Source organism: Medicago truncatula, chromosome 5 (genome assembly GCF_003473485.1).
Source record: "Medicago truncatula cultivar Jemalong A17 chromosome 5, MtrunA17r5.0-ANR, whole genome shotgun sequence".
Taxonomy (NCBI): Eukaryota; Viridiplantae; Streptophyta; class Magnoliopsida; order Fabales; family Fabaceae; genus Medicago; species Medicago truncatula.
This window is the reverse complement of record NC_053046.1, coordinates 9,809,333-9,835,389: the sequence shown is the minus strand read 5'-3', so window position 1 is coordinate 9,835,389 and position 26,057 is coordinate 9,809,333. Positions and strand designations below refer to the sequence as shown.

General features: G+C 33.7%; 5 protein-coding genes across 7 annotated transcripts; 3 read left to right on the top strand and 2 right to left on the bottom strand.

The window, feature by feature from the left end:
• Window positions 1–23: 23 nt before the first annotated feature.
• LOC112422014 (serine/threonine-protein phosphatase 7 long form homolog) lies at window positions 24–971 on the bottom strand. The gene has a single exon (XM_024784714.1). It carries the CDS (start codon window positions 969–971, stop codon window positions 24–26), a length of 948 nt encoding a protein of 315 aa, XP_024640482.1.
• A 5,871-nt stretch (window positions 972–6,842) lies between these two features.
• Window positions 6,843–10,848, top strand: LOC11405487 (putative pentatricopeptide repeat-containing protein At3g05240). 3 transcript variants are annotated; one of them, XM_024783970.2, is made up of 3 exons: window positions 6,843–8,925; window positions 9,181–9,270; window positions 9,520–10,848. In XM_024783970.2, exon 1 carries the CDS (start codon window positions 6,888–6,890, stop codon window positions 8,592–8,594), a length of 1,707 nt encoding a protein of 568 aa, XP_024639738.1. In that variant the 5' UTR covers window positions 6,843–6,887; the 3' UTR covers window positions 8,595–8,925; window positions 9,181–9,270; window positions 9,520–10,848. The 3 variants fall into 3 exon arrangements, with proteins under 3 accessions (XP_024639738.1, XP_024639739.1, XP_024639740.1); XM_024783971.2 differs by having other exon boundaries at window positions 9,517–10,848; XM_024783972.2 differs by lacking the exon at window positions 9,181–9,270.
• Window positions 10,849–10,866: 18 nt separating this feature from the next.
• Window positions 10,867–15,848, bottom strand: LOC11408589 (glutamate receptor 3.6). The gene is made up of 7 exons (XM_013598139.3): window positions 15,319–15,848; window positions 14,686–14,967; window positions 13,017–14,368; window positions 12,653–12,930; window positions 12,187–12,218; window positions 11,691–12,097; window positions 10,867–11,490 (listed from the first exon to the last, which is right to left on the bottom strand). The coding sequence occupies exons 2-7, from the start codon at window positions 14,951–14,953 to the stop codon at window positions 10,972–10,974; spliced, it is 2,856 nt and encodes a 951-aa protein (XP_013453593.1). The 5' UTR covers window positions 14,954–14,967; window positions 15,319–15,848; the 3' UTR covers window positions 10,867–10,971.
• A 2,438-nt stretch (window positions 15,849–18,286) lies between these two features.
• On the top strand, window positions 18,287–21,333 carry LOC11409906 (probable protein phosphatase 2C 47). The gene is made up of 4 exons (XM_003612327.4): window positions 18,287–19,067; window positions 19,198–19,395; window positions 19,479–19,684; window positions 20,294–21,333. The coding sequence occupies exons 1-4, from the start codon at window positions 18,888–18,890 to the stop codon at window positions 20,847–20,849; spliced, it is 1,140 nt and encodes a 379-aa protein (XP_003612375.1). The 5' UTR covers window positions 18,287–18,887; the 3' UTR covers window positions 20,850–21,333.
• A 1,794-nt stretch (window positions 21,334–23,127) lies between these two features.
• On the top strand, window positions 23,128–25,425 carry LOC11410937 (pentatricopeptide repeat-containing protein At2g17525, mitochondrial). The gene has a single exon (XM_003612326.4). It carries the CDS (start codon window positions 23,268–23,270, stop codon window positions 25,128–25,130), a length of 1,863 nt encoding a protein of 620 aa, XP_003612374.1. The 5' UTR covers window positions 23,128–23,267; the 3' UTR covers window positions 25,131–25,425.
• The last annotated feature ends 632 nt before the right edge of the window (window positions 25,426–26,057 follow it).

Below are 26,057 nucleotides of genomic sequence, written 5' to 3'. Positions count from 1 at the left end.
ATTTTCAAGGCCTGAACCTTATGTCACCTAAACAATAAAGGGTCTCCGTGATTGATCAACATGGGTTCTGGCTGTAAATTTTGGAACCTCTCCCACACCCAAATTTGAACCAAGTAAAAGGGTGATTGAAGAGTAACTTCTAAAGGATATCTATCACCACCAACAGATAATTTTGACAAATTAACTATTGTTTTCTTAAACAAACTTAAATCGTTATAAATACTAGCTAAAACAGCTGGTGCCAAAGCAATAGAATTTCCTCTAGCAAGATGAATAGCAATAGAAAACAAAGAACTTTTCACCAAAGATTTATGAGTTAAAACAAAGATTGACAACCACGTAGCAATGAACGCTTCATGCTCAATTTCACTACCTTTGTCGATGAAAAAATCCATCCATTTTGACGCGGTAGCGTGACACCTGTTACTCTCCCCAAGTTTCTGTCTAGCAAGAATCAACTTCTCTTCCACCTCTCTCATTTCCCGGCCTTTAACATCTATGAAAATAGGATCACCGATGACAGGATAACCCCCCAAAACCATAACATCCTCCAAACTAATCGTCGCCTCACCAAACGGAAACACAAATGTATTCGTCTTACAACACCATTTCTCAACAACCCCATATAGCAAGTTTTGATCTTTCATTATGCGGCACTTGGTACTCATTATAGCATCAAAGATACCTACTTTCTTCCACAAAGATTCATACTTTGGTTTAAGTTGATCAACCCAATAAATCCATTTCTCTTGTGGGTAACGCCATCCATTGAAATGGAATTTCAAAGGCCACTCATTTGGATCAAACACATAAGACAATGATGATGGGTTAAAACCAAAAGGTGATGGTTCATGAATGGAATTTGAAATGGGTTTTAGAAAATGAGCCATTCTAAGAGTTGCTTCACTGTGACCAGTTGGTGAGATCATGAAATCTTCCCTCACCTCCATCAATGGTTGCTCATTCATCATGGATATCACTCTGTTCTTGAAAAAGCTTCAACCTTTACTGAGAAACAAGGATGAATGAGATATTTTATAAGAAAAATGGTTACTTTGTGAAGGATACAGACAATACAACGTTGTTGGCACAAAGAATGTAGTACAGCAGTAGCATGTTTTGTTTTGGACAACTTACACAACAATGAGAAGAATGGTGAAAAGTGAAATCCCCAAATTACCCTTTTCTGCTTATTGTTTGAAACAAATCCTCAAACTAAACAAGTGTTATGTGGAGGGGTAGCTTTGTCTTTTTTCTAGTGTGATGGCATTCTCTTTTTCTGGGTACGGCATTCTTATACGCGTGAATGTGATGGTAATTGCATTTTTTTTATTTTAAAAATATAATTAAAAGTACTCCTTTCCTTTTAAAAAATTTAAAAATAAAGAGTACTCTTTTGTCTACTAACTATTTATTAAAATTGATGCTATATAAATTTACAATTTTGCCCCTAGAAGGGGCAATTTAGTAATTCTATAACTCCTTAATCTTGGTGAGTGCCACCTCATCCAAATTATTTTATTTTTTATTTTTTTATTTTTTATTTATTTTACCTTATTTTCCTTTTTATTTTATATTTATTTTGTAAGAATAAAAATAAACCTAAATTCAGTTGATTCTACATTATCGTTGTGGGAGATTAAGTTATCGTTTGACCCGACTTTTTTTCAACTTCTCTACGTTTTTAAGGAGAAGTTAGGCCAAACGCAATATCAATTAAGTACTTAATAAAAAAAATAATTTTTTGAATGCCTAAAATTGAAGGGAATGAGCTTTGGCCAAAAAGTTGTTGAAAGTTACTTTAAAAAATTATTTCTCGATAATTTATTTCACAAACACCTCTTTTCAACTCACGCTGGGAACATTTTCTTTTATTTTTTAATATTATATTTCAATATATATTTTTCTTCCATTTTCTTTTATTTTATTTTTTGAACCGTTCCATTTAATTTTTTAAGGAGGTTCCATTTAATTTTATTATCTTTTTTTCAAAGAAATTTTATTATCTTTTTATCACTTATATATTTAATTTCAATATCGTTTAATCATCACAACCTCACAAATATTTTTATTCACGCTGTCATTTAATGATACCAAATATTTTTATTTCATTTCTTCAACCTCACGAATACACACACACACACATTAATGTATAGAGTAATATTTTATGTCTCTGTTTTTTTGTTTGTTATGATAATGCATATAATTTTTTTTAGTGTTGTGTTGAGTGCTATCTACACCGCCGTTGTAGGAGATTAAGATACTGTTTGACCCGGTTGTTTTTCAACTTCTCTATATTTTTAAGGAGAAGTTAAGCCAAATACAAAATCAATTATTACTTATTAAAAAAGGTACTTTTTTTAATGCATAAAATTGAATAGAATGAGCTTTGGCCAAAAGTTATTGAATGATACTTCACAAAACTACTTCTCGACAATTTTTATTCTTTTTTGGCTTTCGCACCGGTTTCTGACCCACCAAAGGTGGGCGACTAATCCGGTTCATGCGTAGAAGCATGCACACTGGCCAAGCGTTGTTCCTCCTCGGAATCGAACCCGGTATTCCCCGGGTACGTCCTTGGAAGGAGCTCCTTGCCACTGGAGTCCAAACAACTTGGTTTACTTCTCGATAATTTATTTCAGAAGCATCTCTCTTCAATTCACATTGGGAACCTATTCTTTTATTTTTTAATATTATATTTCAATATGTTTTTTCTTCCATTTAATTTTTTTTGAACCGTTCCATTTAATTTTGTTTAAGGATGTTCCTCTTAATTTTTCTACCTTTTTTCAAAGGAATTTTATTATCTTTTTATCACTTATATATTTAATTTCAATATCGTTTAATTATCACAACCTCACAAATATTTTTATTCACTCTGTCATTTAATGATATCAAATATTTTTATTTTCTTTCTTCAACCTCGCTAATATACACACACACATTAACATTTAGAGTAATACTTTTTGTGTGTCGGTTTTTTTGTTACGCTAATGCGTATTTTTTTTTTGGCATTGCATAATACGTATGATTATTTTTATAATATTTTTTATTTTAATTAAAAGTAAAATTGTAGATGTCTTTTCTTCAAAAAAGGTATAGATGCCTAAAAAAATTATACTTATATATATTGCACCTTTATATTGCTGGTGTAAGCCCTAGAGGCCAATAGTTTATGTTAAACTTATCTTATGTATCATGATTTTTATTATTGAATAATATATGACACTCTTTATTATATTTATAGTAATGCTAATAAAGTCCTTAAAATAGATAGTTCGTGTAATAATATATTAATTGTGACTTAATCATGAGATTACATTATCATAAAGAACACTATTATTAAATGTATCCGTAGTCAAGCTTTAATATAATTAGGATAATAATAAAGCGTCGAGACTACTATGTATGTAGACTGATGACCACATCTCATGGGTTATAGATATGAGATATTAAGTCTATACATATGTATAAATATTAGGAGTAATATTTATATTGGATAGACCCACCGTGAGAATACTACATAGTACGTTATGAGATTAATTGTCATAAGATTTTCTCACAATGATAATAGTGTATATCGCTCTTAGACCTGAAACCACTATGATCTCTTGATGTGGACTCAAGTACTTTGTTTCCATTCTAACGTTGTCTGTAAAAGAATAACCATAACGTTGGTTGATGGGTACTTGATGAATCATGTTGAGGGACATGAGTGTCGTAGATGAGATTTGTCCCTCCTCATAAACAGGAGATATATCTTTAGGCCTCTTGATGAAATATGACTGTAAAATTGCATGGCCATGCCGAACTAAGTCAATATGAGATATTGGACTTATTCGTTATTCAGTATATTTCGGAATCAAGAAATATAAACATTGATCTATACAAGGGTGACAATATCTATGCATTGGGGTCAATAAAGATATCGAGACAAAGGAGTAATTGTACACATAATTATTATCATGGAAAAGGTTTCGTCAGATCACTTGACATTCTTGTCACTTGGGTAGCAATGATGTGTTGCTAGATACCGCTCATTATTTATAGTAATAAATATTAGATTTAATATTATTACCAACGTGACTAGAACCTATAGGGTCACACACAAATAACAGTCAAAAGAGAAATATATAAGTATGACTTATATAAGGGTGCGTTTAGTAAATAACGTTAATTAGTTAGCAGAATTACTAAACAAGTTATTGGGCTTACTGAAGCCCAATAGTGGCTTCTGACTTGCAGAGCACACAAGGAGTTCTATAAATAGAACCCTATTACTGAAGTTTGAGGTTGCACATTTTTGAGAAACCTTAGCTCTCTGAAACTTTTGATTCCTTGGCTAGCACCGAGTTTTGGAGGAGCACTGTTCGTTTGGACTTGTAGAGGCTTTGCTGCTGCTTTGTTGTGATCGTGATTCCAGTTTCCAGTTTTCAGCTTTCAGATTCCACACTTCGAGGTAACAATCGGATCACTGATTCATGTGTAATTCGTAATGATCCAAGGAAAGAAAATCGAAAATTTTTATCCGCTGCTTATTCTGTTTTGAATTCGATTTTCCTTCAGTGGTAAGGTTTTGACACAATTGTTAATTTACCTTCTGGTACTGTAGTTGAAAAATTGATGTATGTGGTTTATTTTAGTTTTTGTGAGTAATCCTAAAGCTGTAACAGTTTTCATATTTGGTTAATTTTTTCCTATATCATTGATCATTGAAAAATTGGTGAAAATTTGTTTTGGTCACATCATTGAGGTCAAGAAAGTTGATGATACAGAATTTTGTGCATTTAAGTTCACGTTGATTTCATGATACAAAAATTGATCACATAGAAATATGTTAGATTCTTTCGATATGAGAATGAACAAATGGAATAAAATTAAATGATATATTATTGTATTTCCATATAGGACTTTCAATGTCAAAGGATTATGACTACATTAAGGATCTCAAAAATGATTTGGACATTTGAAAAATAGGATTTGGAGTGCTGGATTCTTGGATTGTGATTGGTAGTAATGAGAATCAAAGGACTCCAAATCCTATTTTCCAAATGTCCAAATCATATTTGTTTTATTTGTTTTTGTATTTCTATTTCTATTTTTATGTGTGGATTCTTGGATTGGACATTAATGTTGTTTTTGCTTCTGGTACAAAGGTGTAGAAGTATGACAAGTTAACTGACATTGTTACTCATGAATTTCGCTTTAAGTTATTTAAGAAAATTCAAGATGGAAAGTTCAAAACTGACGTTTTATATTGTATAGTTATGTGCTTTAATTTATTTACGTGTTTTCTTTGATTATAATGTTCTTATAGATGTAATTTTTTTAAGAAATCATTGTGGTTCTTCATTAGATTGTCATTTATGAACGACAACAATTTCTTAGGAAAATGCAGCTATTTCCCTTAATTTGCTCATTTCTCCTTTATAACAAAGATTTTTCTATTTTAATCCCTAAAAAAAAAAAGTTTTTTTTTTAAATACAGTAAAAGTGATTTATTTAGAATATCCGAGTTTGTGCAATATTCATTAATTTGCACATTTTTTTTTTGAACAAATTTTTTACAAGATACATTATTCAACCCGTGCGAAGCACGGGTTTGTAACTAGTTCTCATAGAAAAACAATAATTGACTTTATAAGTCATAACTTATTTGGCAAAAATGTTAAAATTACTAGGCGAGACGTGATGATCGAGAACTCAAACTTCTCTATTTATATATGTAAATTTTTAATGATTATTATCATTTCGTTTATCTAAAAAAAAAAATAATTAAACGATATTCTTTTCGGTCTCATATATAAAAGTAAAAAAAAATATAATAACGTTTCAATTTTAAAAAATCTAGATTTAATTCACAAAACTAAGTTGAGATGTGTTGGTTCAAGAGACATCAACAAAAATGACTTCAGAAAAAAAGACTCCAAAATGTAATGAGGTTGGAAAATTCATAAAAGTGAAATGGTAAAACCAAAAAATCAATGTTTAAAATGGAAGACCAAAACTTCATTTTGTTTTTCTGAATAAGGCGATCAAAAATGCACTTAAGTCTATAATTTTTTTCGTCAAGCATTCCAGTGCCTGGAAATTCACCCCTAAGAAAATCCACAATATAAACACACTTTTGGGTACTTAGGGTTCTACTTATACACGCCACTCATTTATAATTTATTTAATAATAATACCTAATAAGTATTTGATGACTCCAACCCAACACTTCTAAAAAAATTATAAATGGATCTCATTTACAAAGATGGCTTAAAAGTTAAAACCCAAAGAAGGAAAAAAATTGCAACAGGATCATCTGTGAAACAAATATTCTCATAGAATGAGATCTCACCAACAATTTTACGTCATCTATTAGTAACTTTATATTATTTCATTTTAATACTAAAATGATGTGGGACTCACGGAGGAGAGTGCTTAGTTGAACACTCTTGCTTGCTCCACAACCACTAATAATATATTCTCCTCGATGCTTAAGAGTGGAGCATCCCCCCATTGTCAATTGAGTTTTATTCAAAGAGATCAAATTTATGATTTAAATGACGTGATATACGACTTAATGATATAAAATCGTCTAGATGAGAGTTGATGGTGTTGTTCATTCAAAATCATAGGATTGTATGCCGCCTGATTTAAAACCTGTCATGTTGTTGTTTTTTAGTCCAAAATTGGTAGATTTTAAAATGAGAAATCTGAATTATGATTTTTAAAATTTAGAACAAGACAAAAATTATGATTTTTAAAATTAAAATATGAAAATAAATTTTTGAAAATTAAAATTGAAATCTGAAGAATAAATTCTTAAAATTAAACTCTTTCGTTTCACTTTCATGTTAAAATTAAAAACTCGCAACCAAATGATTACATGTTAAGGAATCATGATCCACCCAAACACCATTCTCTCTCTGTTACCAAAATGTAAAACTTTGCTACAATTCAAAACCTCACACGCATTAATTCTCACAACCCCAACAACCATTAACACTAAAATAATCCCTTTAAGCAAGCTTATTGATTTCTGTGTTGATTCACATTTTGATGAATACTTCAATTATGCAAATTTATTATTCCGCCAAATTCATTCACCTAATGTTTATATCTTTAACTCTATGATAAAGGGTTATGCCAAATCTAACAACCCAACAATGTCATTGCATTTGTATAAACAAATGCTGCAAAATGGTTATTCCCCTGATCATTTCACTTTCCCATTTGTACTTAAAGCATGTTCTTTTATTTATGATCAAGTTAGTGGAAAATGTGTTCATAGTTGTATATTGAAATCTGGGTTTGAAGCAAATGTTTATGTTGCAACTGGGTTGCTGAATATGTATGTGGAATGTAAGAATATGGAAAGTGGGTTGAAGGTGTTTGATAAAATTCCTAAGTGGAATGTTGTTGCTTGGACTTGTTTGATTAATGGGTATGTGATTAATGATCAACCACGTGAAGCTTTGGAGGTGTTTAAGGAAATGGGTCGTTGGGGTGTCGAGGCTAATGAGGTTACGATGGTGAATGCTTTGATTGCGTGTGCTCGTTGTAGAGATGTTGATACTGGGAGATGGGTTCATGAGAGGGTTTGTAAGGCGGGGTATGATCCTTTTGTGTTTGCGTCTAATAGTAATGTTATTCTTGCAACTGCTATTGTTGAAATGTATGCGAAATGTGGTTGGTTGAATGTTGCGAGAGAGTTGTTTAACAAAATGCCGGAGAGAAATATTGTTGCTTGGAACTGTATGATTAATGCATATAATCAATATGAGAGGTATAACGAGGCGCTTGGTCTGTTTTTTTATATGTTGGCTAATGGATTTTGTCCTGATAAGGCTACCTTTTTGAGTGTGTTGAGTGTTTGTGCCCGTCGGTGTGTTTTGGCATTGGGAGAAACGGTTCATGCTTATCTATTGAAAAGCAACATGGCAAAAGATATTGCCCTTGCAACTGCTCTTTTGGATATGTATGCCAAAAATGGTGAATTAGGAAGTGCGCAAAAGATTTTTAATAATAGTTTGGAAAAAAAGGATGTAGTGATGTGGACTAGTATGATAAATGCTTTAGCCATACATGGTCATGGAAATGAAGCATTGAGTTTGTTTCAAATAATGCAAGAGGATAGTTCTCTAGTCCCTGATCATATTACTTACATTGGAGTTTTATTTGCATGTAGTCATGTTGGATTGGTCGAAGAGGCTCAAAAACAATTTAACCTTATGACAAAGAGTTATGGTATACTGCCGGAAAAAGAGCACTATAGTTGTATGGTTGATCTTTTGAGTCGGGCAGGTCATTTTAGAGAGGCGGAAAAACTAATGGAGACAATGTCAATACGACCAAATATTGCCATATGGGGTGCTCTTTTAAATGGTTGCCAGATTCATGAAAACATCCCTGTTGCTAGTCAAGTGAAAGTACGATTAGCAGAGCTGGAACCTATTCAAAGTGGAATTTATGCTCTTCTATCTAACATATATGCTAATTCTGGAAAATGGGAAGAGGTAAATAGGACTAGAAAAATGATGAAGCATAAAAGGATTGCAAAGACAATTGGTCATAGTTCAGTTGAAATGAAGCTGTTAACCTTATGATTATCTCAAGATTCATTTGTTGTCTCAAATTATAAAGTAGTGTTTGATGGAGTAGCTTCAACAAATGAGTGTTTTGAAATGAAAATCAAAACCATCCTGGAGCATCAGTTCATTTCCTTTCACCTGCCTTGGTCAATTTGTTCCAATTAACATCAAGGTCATGTTTACTCTGGCATTGATGAGGTTCTTGAGTGTTTGGATGGGGGATCTCTCTGTGACCTAGTTCTCTCTCGCGCCCACTCTCTCTCTGCAACTAACTTCCTCTACTCTGCTTGTGCTGCTCCATCTGTCCCGGAAAAATTTCCCCTGAAATTGCATTTTGCTTAAAAATGTGAGTTTCAAACATCTTATCAGTATTTTCTCTACTCATTTGATCAAATTGTTAGTTGTAGCATACCAATATTGAAATCGAATTTCTCAAACTCGGATCTTGCAAATTTTTCATGTGAAGGTTTTTTTTTTTTTTTTTGATTCTGCAATAAAGTTTTTTATTGTGATACAATAATCATATAACATTTTTCTGGATGCAAAATGTATTTCTGTTGTTTCTGCTTACTTTCACATGTTTCTTGTTTTTAATCTTTAGATATGCACAAACTACACCAAATCCACACTGACCTGAAGCCAGAATATACTGTTTGTTTCTTCCTAATATGTGAAGCTTCCTAAATGCAAGGTACTTGGCATTTTCGGACGCAAAAATAATGACTTTTGTGGTTTCATTATAATATATTTAAGTAAAACTATGTGATTGATACAAAGAGTTTCATCAGATGAAACACAATTTATGTGCTTTCACAAGTCTAGTGCTATTGAGCTGATTAATTTTGGTACTACTCCATTGATAGTTATTTCATTTCAGTTGAGTACACTAAATATATGCAGTAACTTCTTTTTAATATATTTGGTTGACAATATGTAGCAGGGGTGTAGAAAAATATTTCAAACAGGGATGACAACTAAGATGACCTGAAGGAGCTATTTCAAGGGAGAGCATAATTGCAGTGAAGAAGTGTGGTCATCTAAAGGTTGGTTTAGTTCTTTTTCCCTGTTCGTAGTTTGCTGCACTGGTTAATCTAACCCAAAGTTAGGATGGAAGGCCATCTGTTTAATCCAGCGTTCAAAGGATTCAACTACATGTATATTATGGCTTAGTCTAGGGTGGATGAGTGAAGTAAGTCATACACGGTGGATGAGTAATGTGAACCGTTGGATGAGTGATGTTATGATGCACCATCAGTAGGTTATACATTTCTTTTCTCTCTCTTTCCACCATCTCTGTCATCTTTCCATGCTTTACCCGTTCCTTTCTTCCTTCTACACCATAACCAAATCCTCTTTACATTCCCTCTCTTCCCATCACAGATAAAGACTTGATCATATTATCCATGACTATTGATTGATCTAGAATAACTTGATCCGGACAAGATACTCATCATTGTTGAATCACTGAACTTAATTGAAGAAAACACAGAAGTCTATAGGTTTTAGCTGGGATTCTACAACAAGGATTCATGGTAGGAATTCCAATATTTTTTTTAATGGACAATTTGGAGGTACGAAAAATCAAAACTTTTTATATTCTATAATGATAGTAACATAAGATCTTAGAAAGGGAAGATTCAAATTTCAAAGTTGGTAGCTAAAATAAATTAGGAGAAAGGGAGCAGAAACATAGACAGATGGGGAGAGATATGTATATTAACTTTTTTATTTTATTTTTTTGGCTTTCGCACCTGTTTCCGACCCACCAAAGGTGGACGACTAATCCGGCTCATGCGTAGAGGCATGCGCACTGGCCAAGCGTTGTTCCCCCTGGGAATCGAACCCGGTATTCTGAGAAATGTATATTCTACTGACAGTGTATCGTAACATCACTTATCCGACGGTTCACATTACTTGCCCACCGTGGATGACTTACTTCACCCATCCACCCTAGCATCCGCCGTATATTATTAGTACATTCAGTATGTGTAGTTAGGGACTGTAACCTGTTACCCTCTTGGTGGTAAAGGAACTGTAAAGTTCGATGTATTACAATTTCTCATATATAAAAGACCTAATTACCAAAGTTGTGAAATATCAGTTGCTATGTTATAAATGGAGATGAGTGCTAGCTGACCTAAGTTATTGTTATTTTTGTACCGAAGAATGACAAACTGCGACTGTGGTGATCAGCTGCGACAACAGACAAATGTGTTGTATGAAAGTGTTAATTGGAAATATTTGTTTTGTAAAAAATAGAATTTGTATATTTATGCTATTTGCATGGTTTGCGCATCTTAAGTTTATTTTCTTCCGAGGCAAGCTGTATTTCCTAAATAAAACTTGTACATTTAATTTTTTTAATTTTTTTTATATTGTATAGAAACCATAATTACACCACTTTGACAAATACTTGTTCACTTCCACCATTAGGAACAGAATCAGCTATGCATCGAGATGGCTGAGCATCATAATCTTTATTGGAGATGATGGAGGATGATCCTCCCTCACTACCTCTATAAGAGATTCTCTCCATTTTCTTTCTCTTTGATCGGTTCTTAACAGTCTCTTCTTTTTCATCTGCAAAGGACATGAATTTTTTGAAACCCGACGATCCTGAGCTAGGGTTTTGGTCAGGAGAATCAAGTTCCTCTGAGCGGTGCTTGGTGTACTGTCTAATTATCCGTATGAAGTATATTAGTAGAGCAACCAAACATGCTGATCCACAGATCACATACAATCCCCAAAAGCTTTTTAGTTTGAGTCTTTGAACTTCAAGCTTTGCACCTTGTGTTAAACAAGCTCTACTCAAAAGCCATTTGTCATGAATCCTTTGCAAGTCCCCATTGTCCACCATTTGCAAAATGGCAGTTGATAGGTCAATTGCTAATGGTGAGTCTCTTGGAAAGCCCTGAACAGCACAATTAAGAACAAAAAATGAATACATTACAATTTTAGACTCTGGCATTGTAGGACTTCAGGGAATTTGGCCCGTGAAATTAATAAAATTCCAGAATCATGCTGGTACTAAAAATCTTCTATCACATTAATTCTTTTAAATTGGCCAATTTTGTTGCAAGAAATTGTAAAGAAAACTTGAAAGATACTTACAAATCCCCAGCCGTTTCTGGTGAACTCTTGACCTACAATAGTAAATTTACACCGGCTTGCAAGGAAGATGTCGATATAGGCACGTTGATCGATATAAGCAGCAACGCCGCCATTTTGAGGACCCTTCTCAAGTGCTCTAGCAGCTTCTTCAGGTGTTTTTAAAGCAATAAGCCTAGACTCATCAATACCAATTTCTTGGATTAAATAGTTTTTAGAAAAAGAACCTTGAGTGTAACCAATTGGTTCTTTGCCAATTACTAAGCTTTCAATGCCTTTAATGGGGGAAGAAAGCTGTTGAACTGTGAGGATTGATGTTAGACTTGCTGTGTAACTTGAAGTAATTATAAGAACTACAAATAACCATATAAGTAGCACACAACGACCAAATGTGCTCACTGTATTTTCCCCTACGTATGGATCAAATGAAACTAGATTAATCAAAGACTAAGTTAAAACTTTGACCATAGATGTCATAGAAGGCAGAATTGGAACTTACTATGTGAAAAGAACATTGTTGAAAAGCTAAACCTGTCAAATACAACACAAACAAATGTCACAATCATATCAATAGTTTGATATTAGTGCGTGTTTGATTCTACCATAAGCGAAAATTGGTTTTGAATAAATTTATTTTGGTTAAAAGTGAATTGAACGTAAATTGAATTATATTTTGATTTTATTCACGTAAAAGTGAGTTAAATAATAAATTTAAAACTAAAAATCATGTTTGGAAGCAAAAGCCTTTAATCTCAACTTCAAGTTAGAATGTACGCAAATCTACTTAAGAACACCTATACATGTTAAAATCCATTTTATATTTCTAAAATAAAATAACCTTTTCCTCTCACAGAATTGCAACCTCCACATGAATATTGCATGCATTATTAGCATTGGTTTGGTTCAAAAAAAGGTTCAATATTGGTGAGCCAGGGAAAAGATGGGAGATAGAAGATTTGACTTACCAAAAAATAGTAACCATTTGTTTTTTAGGTGGTCCTCTAAATTCATCATTCACCCTATGCTCCAAAATCCAAACAACAGTTCCAACTATTATGAAAAAGAGAGCTGTGACAAACCACATCCTTGGTGTAAATGGAGCCAAAAAGGCCAAAGCACTAGTTTCTGTCTCCCTAACAGGTGCTACTACCACTAAACCAGACTCAATATATGGCTGAGTAAAATCCACCATTTTTGTTCTTGTTGTAGTAATTGCTATGTCACCTACTGCACCGTCATATTCCTGTATGAAAATTCAAAAACCAGTCTCAGATGATTACCATAATAAAACATCCAAACTCCATTAAAGATTATTGACATGATACTCACACCAGTTGTTATCCGACGGACAAGCTCAGTGTTACTAGGATTGTTCTTACCATCCCCATATGGAATAAACTTATAAGGGACAGCATAAGGCAATAGGTTAATTGCAGAAAGAAATACATCAATGCAGAATCCTTGAAATGTATCGGTGCCTGGTACTTGCGAGACAAATTGGCGGTAACTAACGCCTATTGGTACTCCAATTCTTAATAGCCTTCCATTGTTTGGAAAAACCCAACCACGGGGCTTCTGAGCTGTGTTTCCAGGCCAAATCACAGGGGATAGCCTTTTACTCTCCCTGAAGTTATTGCCTGGTTTGGAATGAAGTGTTTCTGGAGGAATGGACGATAATCCAGAGTGATTAGACCAATAACCGATCCTCTGAGACCCGGTTCCAACCACATTGATGATTTCGTATGTAGGATTAACAAGGTTTTTATCAGGTGCATACTTGAACAAGCCTGTCACACCTGTCATGTTAACTTCATAAATGTTCCTACGCAATGTGTTTCCTCCATCGAATATGTTCAATGCATCAAGACGCAAGTTGTCTCCACGTAGTGTAGATAACTTTGAATCATTTGAGAATGTGATTTGGTTCCCTTGTTTCAAAAATGCATCAAGTGCGTGAGCAAGAGCATAAATAGTATCGTATGCATAGAGAGACAAAAAACTTAGTCCAAGAGGGCCATTATCAGTATTTCCATGAGTCAAGTTTTGCCATTTAGAAACAAACTTTCTTTTAAGCTCCGAATCTGGCGTGTGCACGCGTGCTGTCAACACTCCTTGGATTTCATCCATTTTATCAGAAGGCAATGGACTTTCTATATCAAGAATAGCAGAAAGAAAAGCAGTGGCTATCCATACATAACCAGTTCCTATCATTCCAAGATTCTTCGCAACACTGAACACTTTCGGGCCCCCAATAGTGTTGGCGTGAACTACTATAACTCTTGATTCAGCAAGAGCCACCTGAACTAGCACATTTGTTATCTCCTCTGGAGTTGCTTCGGGTCTCACAGGCGCTTTATATGAGATCCTGCAACGCTTCTCGGCAAGCTTATCGCCTAATGCACCAATTCCGTTCCTTCCATTATCATCATCAATGTATACAGCTATGACTTCTTTCCATCCATAGTAGTCAACAAGGTCCGCTATTGCAGCCATTTGATAAAGATCACTGTGACAAGTTCTGATAAAGAATGGGAATTGAAGTGAAGAAAGGGTAGGGTCTAAAGCAGAAAATGAGATAAGAGGAACTTGAAGCTCATTTGCAATATGAGTTATGACATGAGCTGTTACAGAACTATGAGGGCCAATTATTGCCACATTGTGTCTAGCCATGACCTGCAAAACTGTATATTACATAGAACTATCAGAGTTTAATTTTGATACACTATAAGTGTAAAATTTTTACACGGTCAACAAATCATTCATATGTGTGACTTTAGAAGTAATCGTGATTTAAGTCACATGTTTTTATGGTCCAACGGTTATAATTGATTAACTGTGTAATAAATATTTACACTGACAGTGTATGTATAATCTGAATAGAGTTGAACTAACTTCATCATTGTGTTTATGTAACAAAATAAAAAAATAAAAAAAAACTTTATCATTGTTTTACAAGGTTCATCAGCTCATGAAAAGGGTGACATTATGAAAGACATACCCTCAGCAATGCTTAGAAAACCTCTATATTTAGAATCTTCTTGAAGAGAGAGCTTTAACTTGGTCTCGCCCAGAATATTTGGATCCGAATTTACATCGTTGACTGCAGCTTCTAAAGCAATTTTTATAATCTTGCCAACACTAGTATTGAAAGAAAAGAGAGCTCCAATATTTACAATATCAGGCCTTGTTGAATTATGAGTGCCAGCCACAGTTGAAGAGAAGCCATTGTAGAGAATCATTAGAGCTAATAGCCAAACTTTAACCATGGTTGATGATTTACCTGTAAAACAATAGACATAAAAATAGTAACATAACAACAACAACAACAAAACAAAGGGTTTAATGTTTACAAATTGAAAGGCCAAAAAGTCATAAAGCACCAAGAAAAACAAGATTTTGCATGAACAAAGATTTTGGAAATAGAAAAGAATCAAAGTATCTATTTATTCTATAAAAGACATACTTAACAACAGACATAAAGCATAACATAAAGCAGATTTTGAAAATAGAAAAGAACCAAAGTATCTGCTAATAAAAAAGGAAAAAGTAACATATTGTAACATCAAAACCCCTAACATGTGAAAGGACAAAAAGAACAGTGTTGGTAACTTCATGAAGTTGAAAGACATACCTTCTAGCTTCAGAAAGGATATATGATGTAATTTAACCAGTAGCTTAGAATTGTGAATGAAGAAGGAACCAAAAGTAGGAACAAAGAAAGAGTTTAAGCATTGTGGAGAAAATGGACAAGGCACTAAAGGAAAGTGGAGAAGTTAATCAAAGGGAAGATGCAAATAAATTTCAAAAAGTTTTTTTTACTCAAAAAGGCAAGGTTAATACTTAATGGTATATAGATATGGTATTGAAAAATATGGTTCACTGATTAACCAATCACACTCCTCACAAGTTGGATATTTTGGCCGACTTCTTGTCTTTTTTTCTTCAAATTATTTGTACGGGACAAGAGGGACAATTGGAAATGATTTATAGCCACTGAAAACATGTGAGAAATTTTGGTACAAATAAGAAGAAGATAATTGTCACTGTGAAAGTGGACACAACAAAACAATCTTGTGAGTTCATACAAAAGAAACACGAACATCTTGTGATGGTGTGAGTTTCATTATTTCTTGACTTTGGTTTCTCTTTATGTCCATTTGTATAGTGGATTGATGTGGAAGTGGGTATGATTCTTAAATAGAAAGCCACCACTCTCATAGTGAAATGATGATGTCATTGACGTGGAATTATTTTCATGTTTTTTTGGAATAAGAAATTCTCTTCTTAGAGTCAACAAATAGGTCAACTTTATTTTTTCAACAATGTCTCACTACCGCGAAGATTGATTTTTCAAGTTTATTAGATTTCGAGTTTACAACCGAATTAACTCGAAATTATAAACTCATGAAATAATATGATTTTACGAGTTAGCTCACGATATTAACAACCTTGAATAATTTATAAGTTGAGACACTTCTCATCTTACAAACCACCGTGACTTTTGTTCAACCTGCCGTGGTATTAAACATGCACCATCTTTTTTAATAATCTTGTTGCATCATATTTATTTTACTAATTAATTGTAAACTTGCAGTAGGCTCTAAGATATCCACACTGTCTAAACATTTTGAAGTTACTAAGAGACTAATTGTTTTTATATTGACAGTGGAAAATTCAATTTATTATATGAAATTGGGCTACTCCTAAATTTGACGACTTCAAAAATTAAACTCATGTTCTTTTTCATGTTACCATTTATCAATATCATTTTTTTTTAATCAATCAATATGTGTATATATAACTACAATGAATATTTACCAACATGGTGTGATGTAGTTGGCAAAACCAGATCGCACATGTATGTGATTGTAGATTCAATCTCTTAAATGAATCTTAGGGTGTGTGTGGATTAAGAGTTTAGGAAGGGAGGGAAGGATTTACTTTTCTTTTTAAAATTACAGATTATATAACATGTTTTTCTTAAATAAATTAATTGTGATTGAAGTATTATATGATCGTTTTTCATGTTAAAATATTGACTTTTTAAAAAACATTTCGTAGTATCCGTAATTTAAAAATGAAAAGTAAACTCTCACATCCCTTTTCCTCCTAAATCCTCCATCCAAACACACAATTTCAAATGGTTAATCATTAATTTTGTGTCGAAGATACTTTAGGCAACTAAAAACGTGTGAATAAAACTTACATATAGTTTAATGAAATATATAAATTTAGAACTTATTCTTGTCTGGTGTCGTGAACTCAAAGCAACAATCCTATTGTTGTTGCCTTCAATATTCATCTCTCTCGTACCAGAAACGCATTAAACATCAATACTTTTTTTTATGTGAAAGGTAGAAACGCGTTATTAGCACACTCTTATTTCTCCAAAAATACAGTTGGAGTGTGGTCTGTGGGACCTCCTCATCATAAAGGAAACAACACTAGCCATAAAATAAAAACAATATGGTTGACTAATTATTACACCTTTAAGTTTGGCCTATATTACACATATTTTTTACCATGTCATCAATGCAAAGTTTCCATCAAGTTTAGGAAGGATCAATCGTCGAAAAAATTTTGGGCCACACAAGGTGGTTTCTCCACTCCTAAATTCCAGCTAAATTTTTTGCAGATACAAAAGTTAGAGATTAAACCGATGATCACTTATTAAGGAGCTCAAATCTCTTACCACTTAAATTAATTTATTGTTTGTACATAAAAAATTTATACACAATTGAAAATTATATTTAGCAATTGTCACATTTTTTTTATATATTGTTAGTGTGTCAGTGTGAGTAAAAGAATCTCGTATTGATAGAAAATATAAGTGTTGAACAACATAAGTAATGAGACTCATATTCAATGCTTAAGATTTTGGGTTAAAATGTGATGTTCAATCTACTTGTGGGGTGGTCCAAAGTCCAAGTCTTCGTTGTTTTAAAACTCGCCTCACAACCTAACAATGGTACCAAAGTTGATGATTGACTAAGATAGTGTTTGGCCTAGATAAAGCTCACAACAAGAAAATGTACTTTTCTTTATTGAAGAAAATATACATAAAAAGTACTTATATAAAAGGAGTTGAGAGTTACTTTATTATTGCATGTAGAGCTTTTTTCTCTTTAATCCCCGTCTGATTGACCGATGTCATGGTGGCCTGAAGGTTGAAATAGGTCACAATAGAGCCGACAACTACCAACCCCGTCTGGGGTTTTGAGTTGGTGCTGCCATGTTAAAAAAGTGAACTCACAACCATCTAAAAGATCTACATCTTGAAAATTGAGGATTTGGATTAAGGAGACAGAAGATTAAGGCAGTGAGGTTGTCCTTTAGAGAGACGCGAGAGGTTCCGTGATGATTCAAACAAAAAATAATAATACAAAACTTTTCTTCATTTGTGTATAGTTGGTAATCTTATAAGTTAGTAATATTAATAAAAGGGGAAATAAATACATTAAAAAACTTATACTTAAGGGGAAATAAATATATATATTTTAAGGGCTTATAGTTAGGGGCCGAGGGAGTATTAATAGAGAAATATTTATGTAGTGATTGGTATTAATATATAGAATATAGATCATAGATTCCAACAAGATGATGATGATGTAGGAGTAGCAGCACCACAAGGGCAAATGGTCAACTAGTAGTAACAACAGAAACAAATGGAAGCACAAGAAGCCACATGTCTTTCCCTTAATCTCTCTTTCAAGCCCTCCAATGACCACCGAAAATTTTGCAATGGCCAATCACTTCACATATATTTTACCACTTCTTAACGCTCTCCCCTTTTTCTCTCCTCCTCTTAGCTTTTTGATTCATTATTCTTCACTACTTTGCCATCATCATGTGTTTTCATCAATATCTCCTAACCCAAACAACTACCTACACATTTTTCAATATTTGTCACATGCAAAAAACATCTTCTGATATATAACTACATTAAATAAATATATGACATGATGTCACTCACGTTCTTGGATCACGTGCAAACCATGTTTTGCATAGCTGTTTCTTGCTGTAGGGTCTTCTAGTGGGATTTCTTTGAAAATGGCTTCTTTGTCTCCTGTGGTTGTTGAAATACTTATTTGAACATTTATTTTTCTTCTAAATTTTTTGAAATTGGGTTATATATAAAAGACAATTTTTTGTTTGAGGGGTGATTAGATTGGATTTGATGAATTATGTAATGGGACAAGAATGGCACCAGGGAATTGTTGCAGCTCTGAGGTAGCAGCTACATTAAGTGTGTGTTCCATCATGGAAGATCAAAATGATGATACCTTGGGGAGTTTGAATCAGAATGTTGTTGGGAAGCCTCCAAGGGATCATTCTGCCACTATGCGTCATTGCAGCAGCTCTTCATGGCTCGTTGATTCGGTAAGGACTGAATCTCAGTAGATCGTGACAACAAGAATACTATGTCATTATATGTTCATTTGTATTTGTATTTGTATTTTGTTAATAGTGTTAATTAACAATTATGTCTTATTCTATATTGTGGCTATAGGAATCAAATCTTAATACTATTGTTGGCCTTAAAACAAATACAGAAGATAAATCAGAATTTCCACTTATATTGAGATCTGGAAGCAGTTCTGAGAAAGGACCAAAGCAATACATGGAGGATGAATTTATATGTATTGATATTCTTAGAGAATCTATTGCACAACAAGTAGACCTTCCATATCCATCAGCATTTTATGGGGTATGTTTCTTTCTAAGTTGAGTAATCTTCTATGTGGTTGTATTTTTTTCATGGAGATTATGTAATGTTAATTTAATATGCAGGTATTTGATGGACATGGTGGTGTTGATGCAGCATCATTTATCAAAAAGAACATGCTTAAGTTTATAACTGAAGATTCTCAATTCCCATCTAGCATTAAAAAAGCAGTTAAGAGTGCATTTGTGAAGGCTGATCATGCATTTAGAGATGCAAGTTCTCTTGATAGTTCTTCAGGAACCACTGCTCTAATAGCCCTTGTCTTGGGAAGGTAAGGACCTAAGCACCATCTAGATCTATAAATTGTTGATTGAAATTGTAAGGATCGATTAAAGTAGTCTTTGATTTTTGCGAATTGGAAAATATCATTCAAAATAGTTCCTCGGATAACTTCTGCCATTCGAGGCTGTGACATGGTATTATTAATGAACATGTTACATTGCATGTTGATCCCACATTATTATTCCCTCACTAGAGACTAATTTGCTTATGAAATTTAGGCCATCTTAAAAACAAATTTGTCAAGAATTGCATTTATGCTTAGTCCCAAAAATACCTAAATTTCATAGGTATATTAATCTCTAGTGTGGTGACATTGATGTGGGATCGACATGGAGGGGCCACATATTCAGTTAACGGGCCACACCATAGACTCTATTGAAAAAAGTTAACCAAATGACTATTTTAACTTATTGCTTACAACTTCATGGACAAATTTATTATGTACTTATTTTTCATGTATGCTAGTAACAAATTTTTAAGTCAATATGTCGCGATCATGGATATATTTGTAAAAAAGAAAGGTCAAATACACATAATGCTATAAACGTTTAATTAAGTTGTTTATCAAAACATGCCTAAGATTAAGAATTTGTTACAGGTCCATGCTGATTGCGAACGCTGGAGATTCACGCGCAGTATTAGGTAAACGTGGCCGAGCAGTCGAACTTTCTAAAGACCATAAACCAAATTGCACATCTGAAAAACTAAGAATTGAAAAACTAGGTGGAGTTATCTATGATGGATACCTAAATGGACAACTATCAGTGGCACGTGCACTAGGAGATTGGCACATAAAAGGTACAAAAGGTTCAAAAAGTCCCTTAAGTTGTGAGCCAGAGCTAGAAGAAATTGTTCTAACAGAAGAAGATGAGTTTTTGATATTAGGGTGTGATGGATTATGGGATGTTATGAGTAGTCAATGTGCTGTTACAATGGTTAGGAGGGAACTTGTGCAACATAATGATCCTAATATATGTGCTAAGGTACTTGTAACTGAGGCACTTCAAAGAAACACTTGTGATAATTTAACTGTTGTTGTGGTTTGTTTCTCTAAAGATCCACCTCCTAAAATTGAAATTCCTAGATCACATAGGAGAAGGAGTATTTCAGCTGAAGGTCTTGATCTTCTCAAAGGTGTGTTGAATGGTAGATGAAGAAGAATGAATAAGTTTTGATTAGTGATTTGTACAGATTGAGTTTTTGTGGGTGCTCATACCAACTGATAAATTGTTGTCATGTGATCAAAAGGTCACGGGTTCAAGTCCTGAAAACAGGGTAAGACTGCATACAATACACCAAATAGTGGGATCCCTTCACAGACCCAGCATATGCAGAAGCTTTAGTGCACCGGATTAACCCTTTTTTTATACTATAAAGGTACTATAGACATCCAATCCAATTTTTTAAGATGGTTCATCATCAATAAGTCTCTTTTAGCCAAGTGGTGAATTGCACAAGAACACAAAAAAATTTGTTCATTGTTGATTCAGAAGAACTATGAAGTAAATTAGTTAATTTTAATTTGGGTAAGCTTTTCACTTATTATTAGTTTGTTTTTCATAATTTATTTTTTAAGCTTGTTGTAAATTTGTAAGGAACATTCAATTTTGTTTTCTAATTGTTGTCTTCAATTAAATATGCTCTTTACCTTTATTATTAGAATCAAACAATAAACGCCATTTTGTACACTTACTTTATTGTATAGCATCTCATAGTTGGTAAAATCCAATAATTGCATATTCAACTAGGTTTAATTTAAATAAATAAAAAATTATAATTTTTTAACTAGTTCCGTTGATGAGTTAAGAGATATCTAAAAAAAATTAAGCATGAGATAAGATTTAATCAGTACAAATTAACACGATCACTAACTTATTAACATTTTGTGTATTAAAAAAAAAATAAAAAATTAAGAGCCTGTTTGAAATAGTTTTTGTTTTCAGTTTTTGAAATATACAAATCCCCTTTTTACAATAGTTATCCTTTTACTTGTTTTAGTTTTAGTCCCCAAAACTAGTTTGAAATAGTTTTTGTTTTCAGTTTTTGAAATATACAAATCCCCTTTTTACAATAGTTATCCTTTTACATGTTTTAGTTTTAGTCCCCAAAACTAAAAAGTTCAAAACAGTTTCCAAAACTGTAATTTTAAAAATTAATTTAGCAAAAAAGTTTTTAATTTTCAAGTTTTTAAAAACTAAAAAAGAGTTTTCGGAAAGTGTTTCAAACAGGCTCTAAATGTGTCTCTATAAGCATGACTCAGTTGGTAGGAAGAATGCTTTAAAACATATATACACACACACTGTGAAGCCCGGATACGAGATGCGATACGGATACGATACTGCACCGATATGTCGATACGGCAAAATTTCAAAAATCAAGATACAATACGGCTGTGATACGTTAATAAAAAAAATTATATAATTAAATGTACTATATAATTATAACCATTTTTTTATTATGCAAGTATATTAACAAACACAAGAAACCAGACTCGTAGCACATTAATATAAATATAATATTGACGATTAAGAGAGTGGTCATTAGTCAATTACATACGCAATATATACCAAAAAGAGCACCATCAGTGTTATACATCAATGCTACACTATATCCAAAATGAACTTGTTAGTGATATACTATATCGATCCAAAAAAGAATCACTATATCCAAAAAAAGAACACATCAGTACTAAGAGTTAACACTAACAAGTAACTGACGTTTACATCTCCTCTCCTCCATTCTCATCATCAAGATACAGATCAACTTCCAAATCCGGTTCATCCAAAGACAACTCTGCTAACTCAATTCCAACACCATCAAGCGGTTCATGCGCATCTCCTCTAATGTCCCACATTCTTGATTGTCCTTTCTTATATCCACATTCTTTCCTTGACAATAGTCGAAGATTAATATGCACATAAACCAAATCTTCTACCCTTTTTGGATCCATTTTGTTTCTTTTCAAAGAATGGATAAAAGAGAAAGTACTCAAATTTCTCTCACAACAGGAGGAAGAACAAGGTTGTACAGGAAGCTTTAAAGCAAGCTTTTGGATAGTTCGACGGTGGCCAAAGTGGACGGCGACCACTTTGGAAGAAAAAGTTGGAACCCTAATTTCTTAGAAAGGGAAAGATGCAATTAGCTGTGTGGTGTGGGTCGTACTGACACCAAAGAAAGATAAAGGAAATGTATATATATTATAGTAATATAATGTTTTTATTTTTTACATAAAAAAAAAAAAAAAAAAAACACAAGTATCTATATGTGCGTATCGGGATGTATTGGATAATTATTTTTTAAAAAAATAAAATTTAATATTTGGATACTCTCTGGATACGTATCGGGAAGTATCGGGCAGGTATCGATGCAGGATACACAGGGGATACGGTACGTCATCCATTTTAAAGTATCGGGGCTTCACAGCACACACACAAAAAGCAATCATTTTGGACAGGGAGTACTTCTGTAGTAAAAAAAACGACAGTAAAACATCTAACCGAACAGACTTGTACTTCAAGAACAACAAACATTGATTTTGTTGCTTGTCTTTCTCGCACACCATTTCACGCGAGATGAAACTATTACAACATTCTACAATCCTGTCACGCCCATACGCTTGTTTTCTTAAGTATCATTCGCATTTCCAATCACATTACTCTTCATCATCATCTTTGCCACCAACACAAGACCACCTTTGTCAGCTAATCCTCGACCAAAAAACCTCTTCCGAGGCACTCCAAACCTTCAGATGGGCCTCAACCTTCTCCAAATTCACCCACTCCCAATCCACATACCGTACATTAATCCACAAACTCTGCATTTTTCGTCGTTTTGATACCGTCAAGCAACTGCTCGACGAAATGCCTACCTCAATCGGAGCTAACCCAGGTGAAGATATCTTCATAACAATTGTCCGGGGACTGTCCCGGGCTGGAATGACCAGGCGGGTCATCACAGTTCTTGACTTGGCTTACAAGTTTCATGGTACGCCGTCTTTGAAGATTTTTAACTCGATTTTGGATGTTCTTGTGAAAGAGGATATTGATATGGCTAGAGAGTTTTATAGAAAGAGTATGATGGAGAGTGGTGTTCGTGGTGATGATTATACTTTTGGGATTTTGATGAAGGGACTTTGTTTAACGAATAGGATTGGTGAAGGTTTTAAGCTTTTGCAGCTTATTAAGAATAACGGGGTTACACCAAATACTGTTATTTACAATACTTTGCTTCATGCACTTTGTAGGAATGGAAAAGTTGGTAGGGCTAGGAGCTTGATGAATGAGATGGTGGACCCGAATGAGGTTACGTTTAATATTTTGATATCTTCTTATTATAAGGAAGAGAATTTAGTCCAAGCTCTTGTTTTGCTTGAGAAGTGCTTTGCATTGAGTCTTGTACCTGATGTTGTTACCGTGACTAAGGTGGTTGAGATTCTATGCAATGCTGGCCGTGTAACGGAGGCTGCCGAGGTGCTTGAGAGAGTTGAGAGCTTGGGGGGTTCACTTGATGCTGTGGCTTACAATACATTGATAAAGGGGTTTTGTGGAGTGGGAAAAGTGAAAGTTGGACTTCATTTCCTGAAGCAGATGGAGAATAAAGGCTATCTTCCAAATGTGGATACTTATAATATATTAATATATGGGTTTTGTGAGTCTAGAATGTTGGATTTGGCTCTTGATCTTTTTAATGATATGAAGACAGATGGGATCAACCGGAACTTTGTTACTTTCGACACGATGATTAGAGGTTTGTGTTCAGAAGGAAGAATTGAAGATGGTTTTTCGATTTTAGAGTTAATGGAGGAAACCAAGGAAGGCTCTAAAGGGCACATTAGTCCTTACAATAGCATAATATATGGTCTATTTAAGCAAAATCGTTTCGACGAGGCATCTGAGTTTCTAGCAAAGATGGGAAAATTGTTCCCTAGAGCTGTTGACAGAAGCATGACTATTATACAGAAATGCAAGGAAGGTGCAATTGAAGATGCAAAGAATATATATGATAAGATGATTGATGAAGGTGGTATTCCAAGTATTCTAGTTTATAACTCTCTTGTTCATGGCTTTTCGCAACACGGTAGTATCCGAGAGGCCGTTGAGCTTATCAATGAAATGATAAGTAATAACTGTTTTCCCATTGCATCCACATTCAATGCTATCATCACTGAGTTTTGTGAACAAGGAAAAATTGAAAGTGCCTTAAAGTTTATGGAAGATATTACTGCAAGAGGTTGTGTACCAAATACAGAAACTTACAGCCCTTTGATTGATGTGTTATGTAGGAAGGGGGACATTCAGAAAGCTTTGCAGGTCTTTTTGGAAATGGTAGAGAAGGGTATCCTTCCTGACCAATGTATTTGGAAATCACTGCTACTTAGTTTGAGTCTACAAAACAATTTCAATAAGAATGTGTCCAATATAGATTATTTACTCTAGTAGTCTAGTAGATTTAGGAGACTTCAAATTTTTGTTCCAAAGGGTGGTTTCACCAGAGCAATTTTGCCATCTGCATTGGAACATTCCATGTTGTCAATGATCAATACCATGTAAGTTATTGATAAGTAAATCACTGATTTAGTCTATGAAATTGTAGGCTTTTAATGATTTGGTCTGAAAAAAATGATATTTGAAAATGATCATGAAATAGAAATTTGTTGTTTACATGAGTTCTTTTAGGTATATCAAAATAGCTTTGAAATCGTCTCCGGGAGACTATTGTGATAATCTATTTTACGTATCATTCTGATGTTTTGTTAATTTAATGAATAAACTGTCTCACCCAACAATTTCAGAATTGGATATTTTAAAACGTTACAAACATATATGGTCAAAGTTAGTTCAACTATTTTCAGATTATAATAATGGATTTGATTTAAATCCATTATTATAATCATTTAATACATATACACTGCCAGTGTAAATATTTATTATGTTGAGATTTGTCTTCAAATTTGTGGTCTGGAAGAACAGGGAAATCGTGACACGAATTTGGCATCGTGACACGATTTCGTGATGCCGTGAGCTGGTTTGCAGGGTGCCAAATCGTGACACGATTGTGGGAAATCGTGACACGATTTGAAAACTTGCTCGTTAAGTTTCCATGATAAGGACTGGTCGTTTCTTGCGACGAACGCACCATTCGTGACACGACCTGAAAATCGTGACACGATTTTATCAGTGGAGGGCTAGTATTTAAGTGTTCTTGTGCAGATTTGAAGGAGAGTTGGAAGAGAGAGAAACTTGGGAAATCAAAGGGAGTAACTCTAGGGTTTAGAGTCTTTGATTAGAGCTTCTCTTGGGTTGGGAAACATGGGAAACACCTTGGTGAGTGAAAATCATTGAGTGTCTTGGTGAGATTGGAAA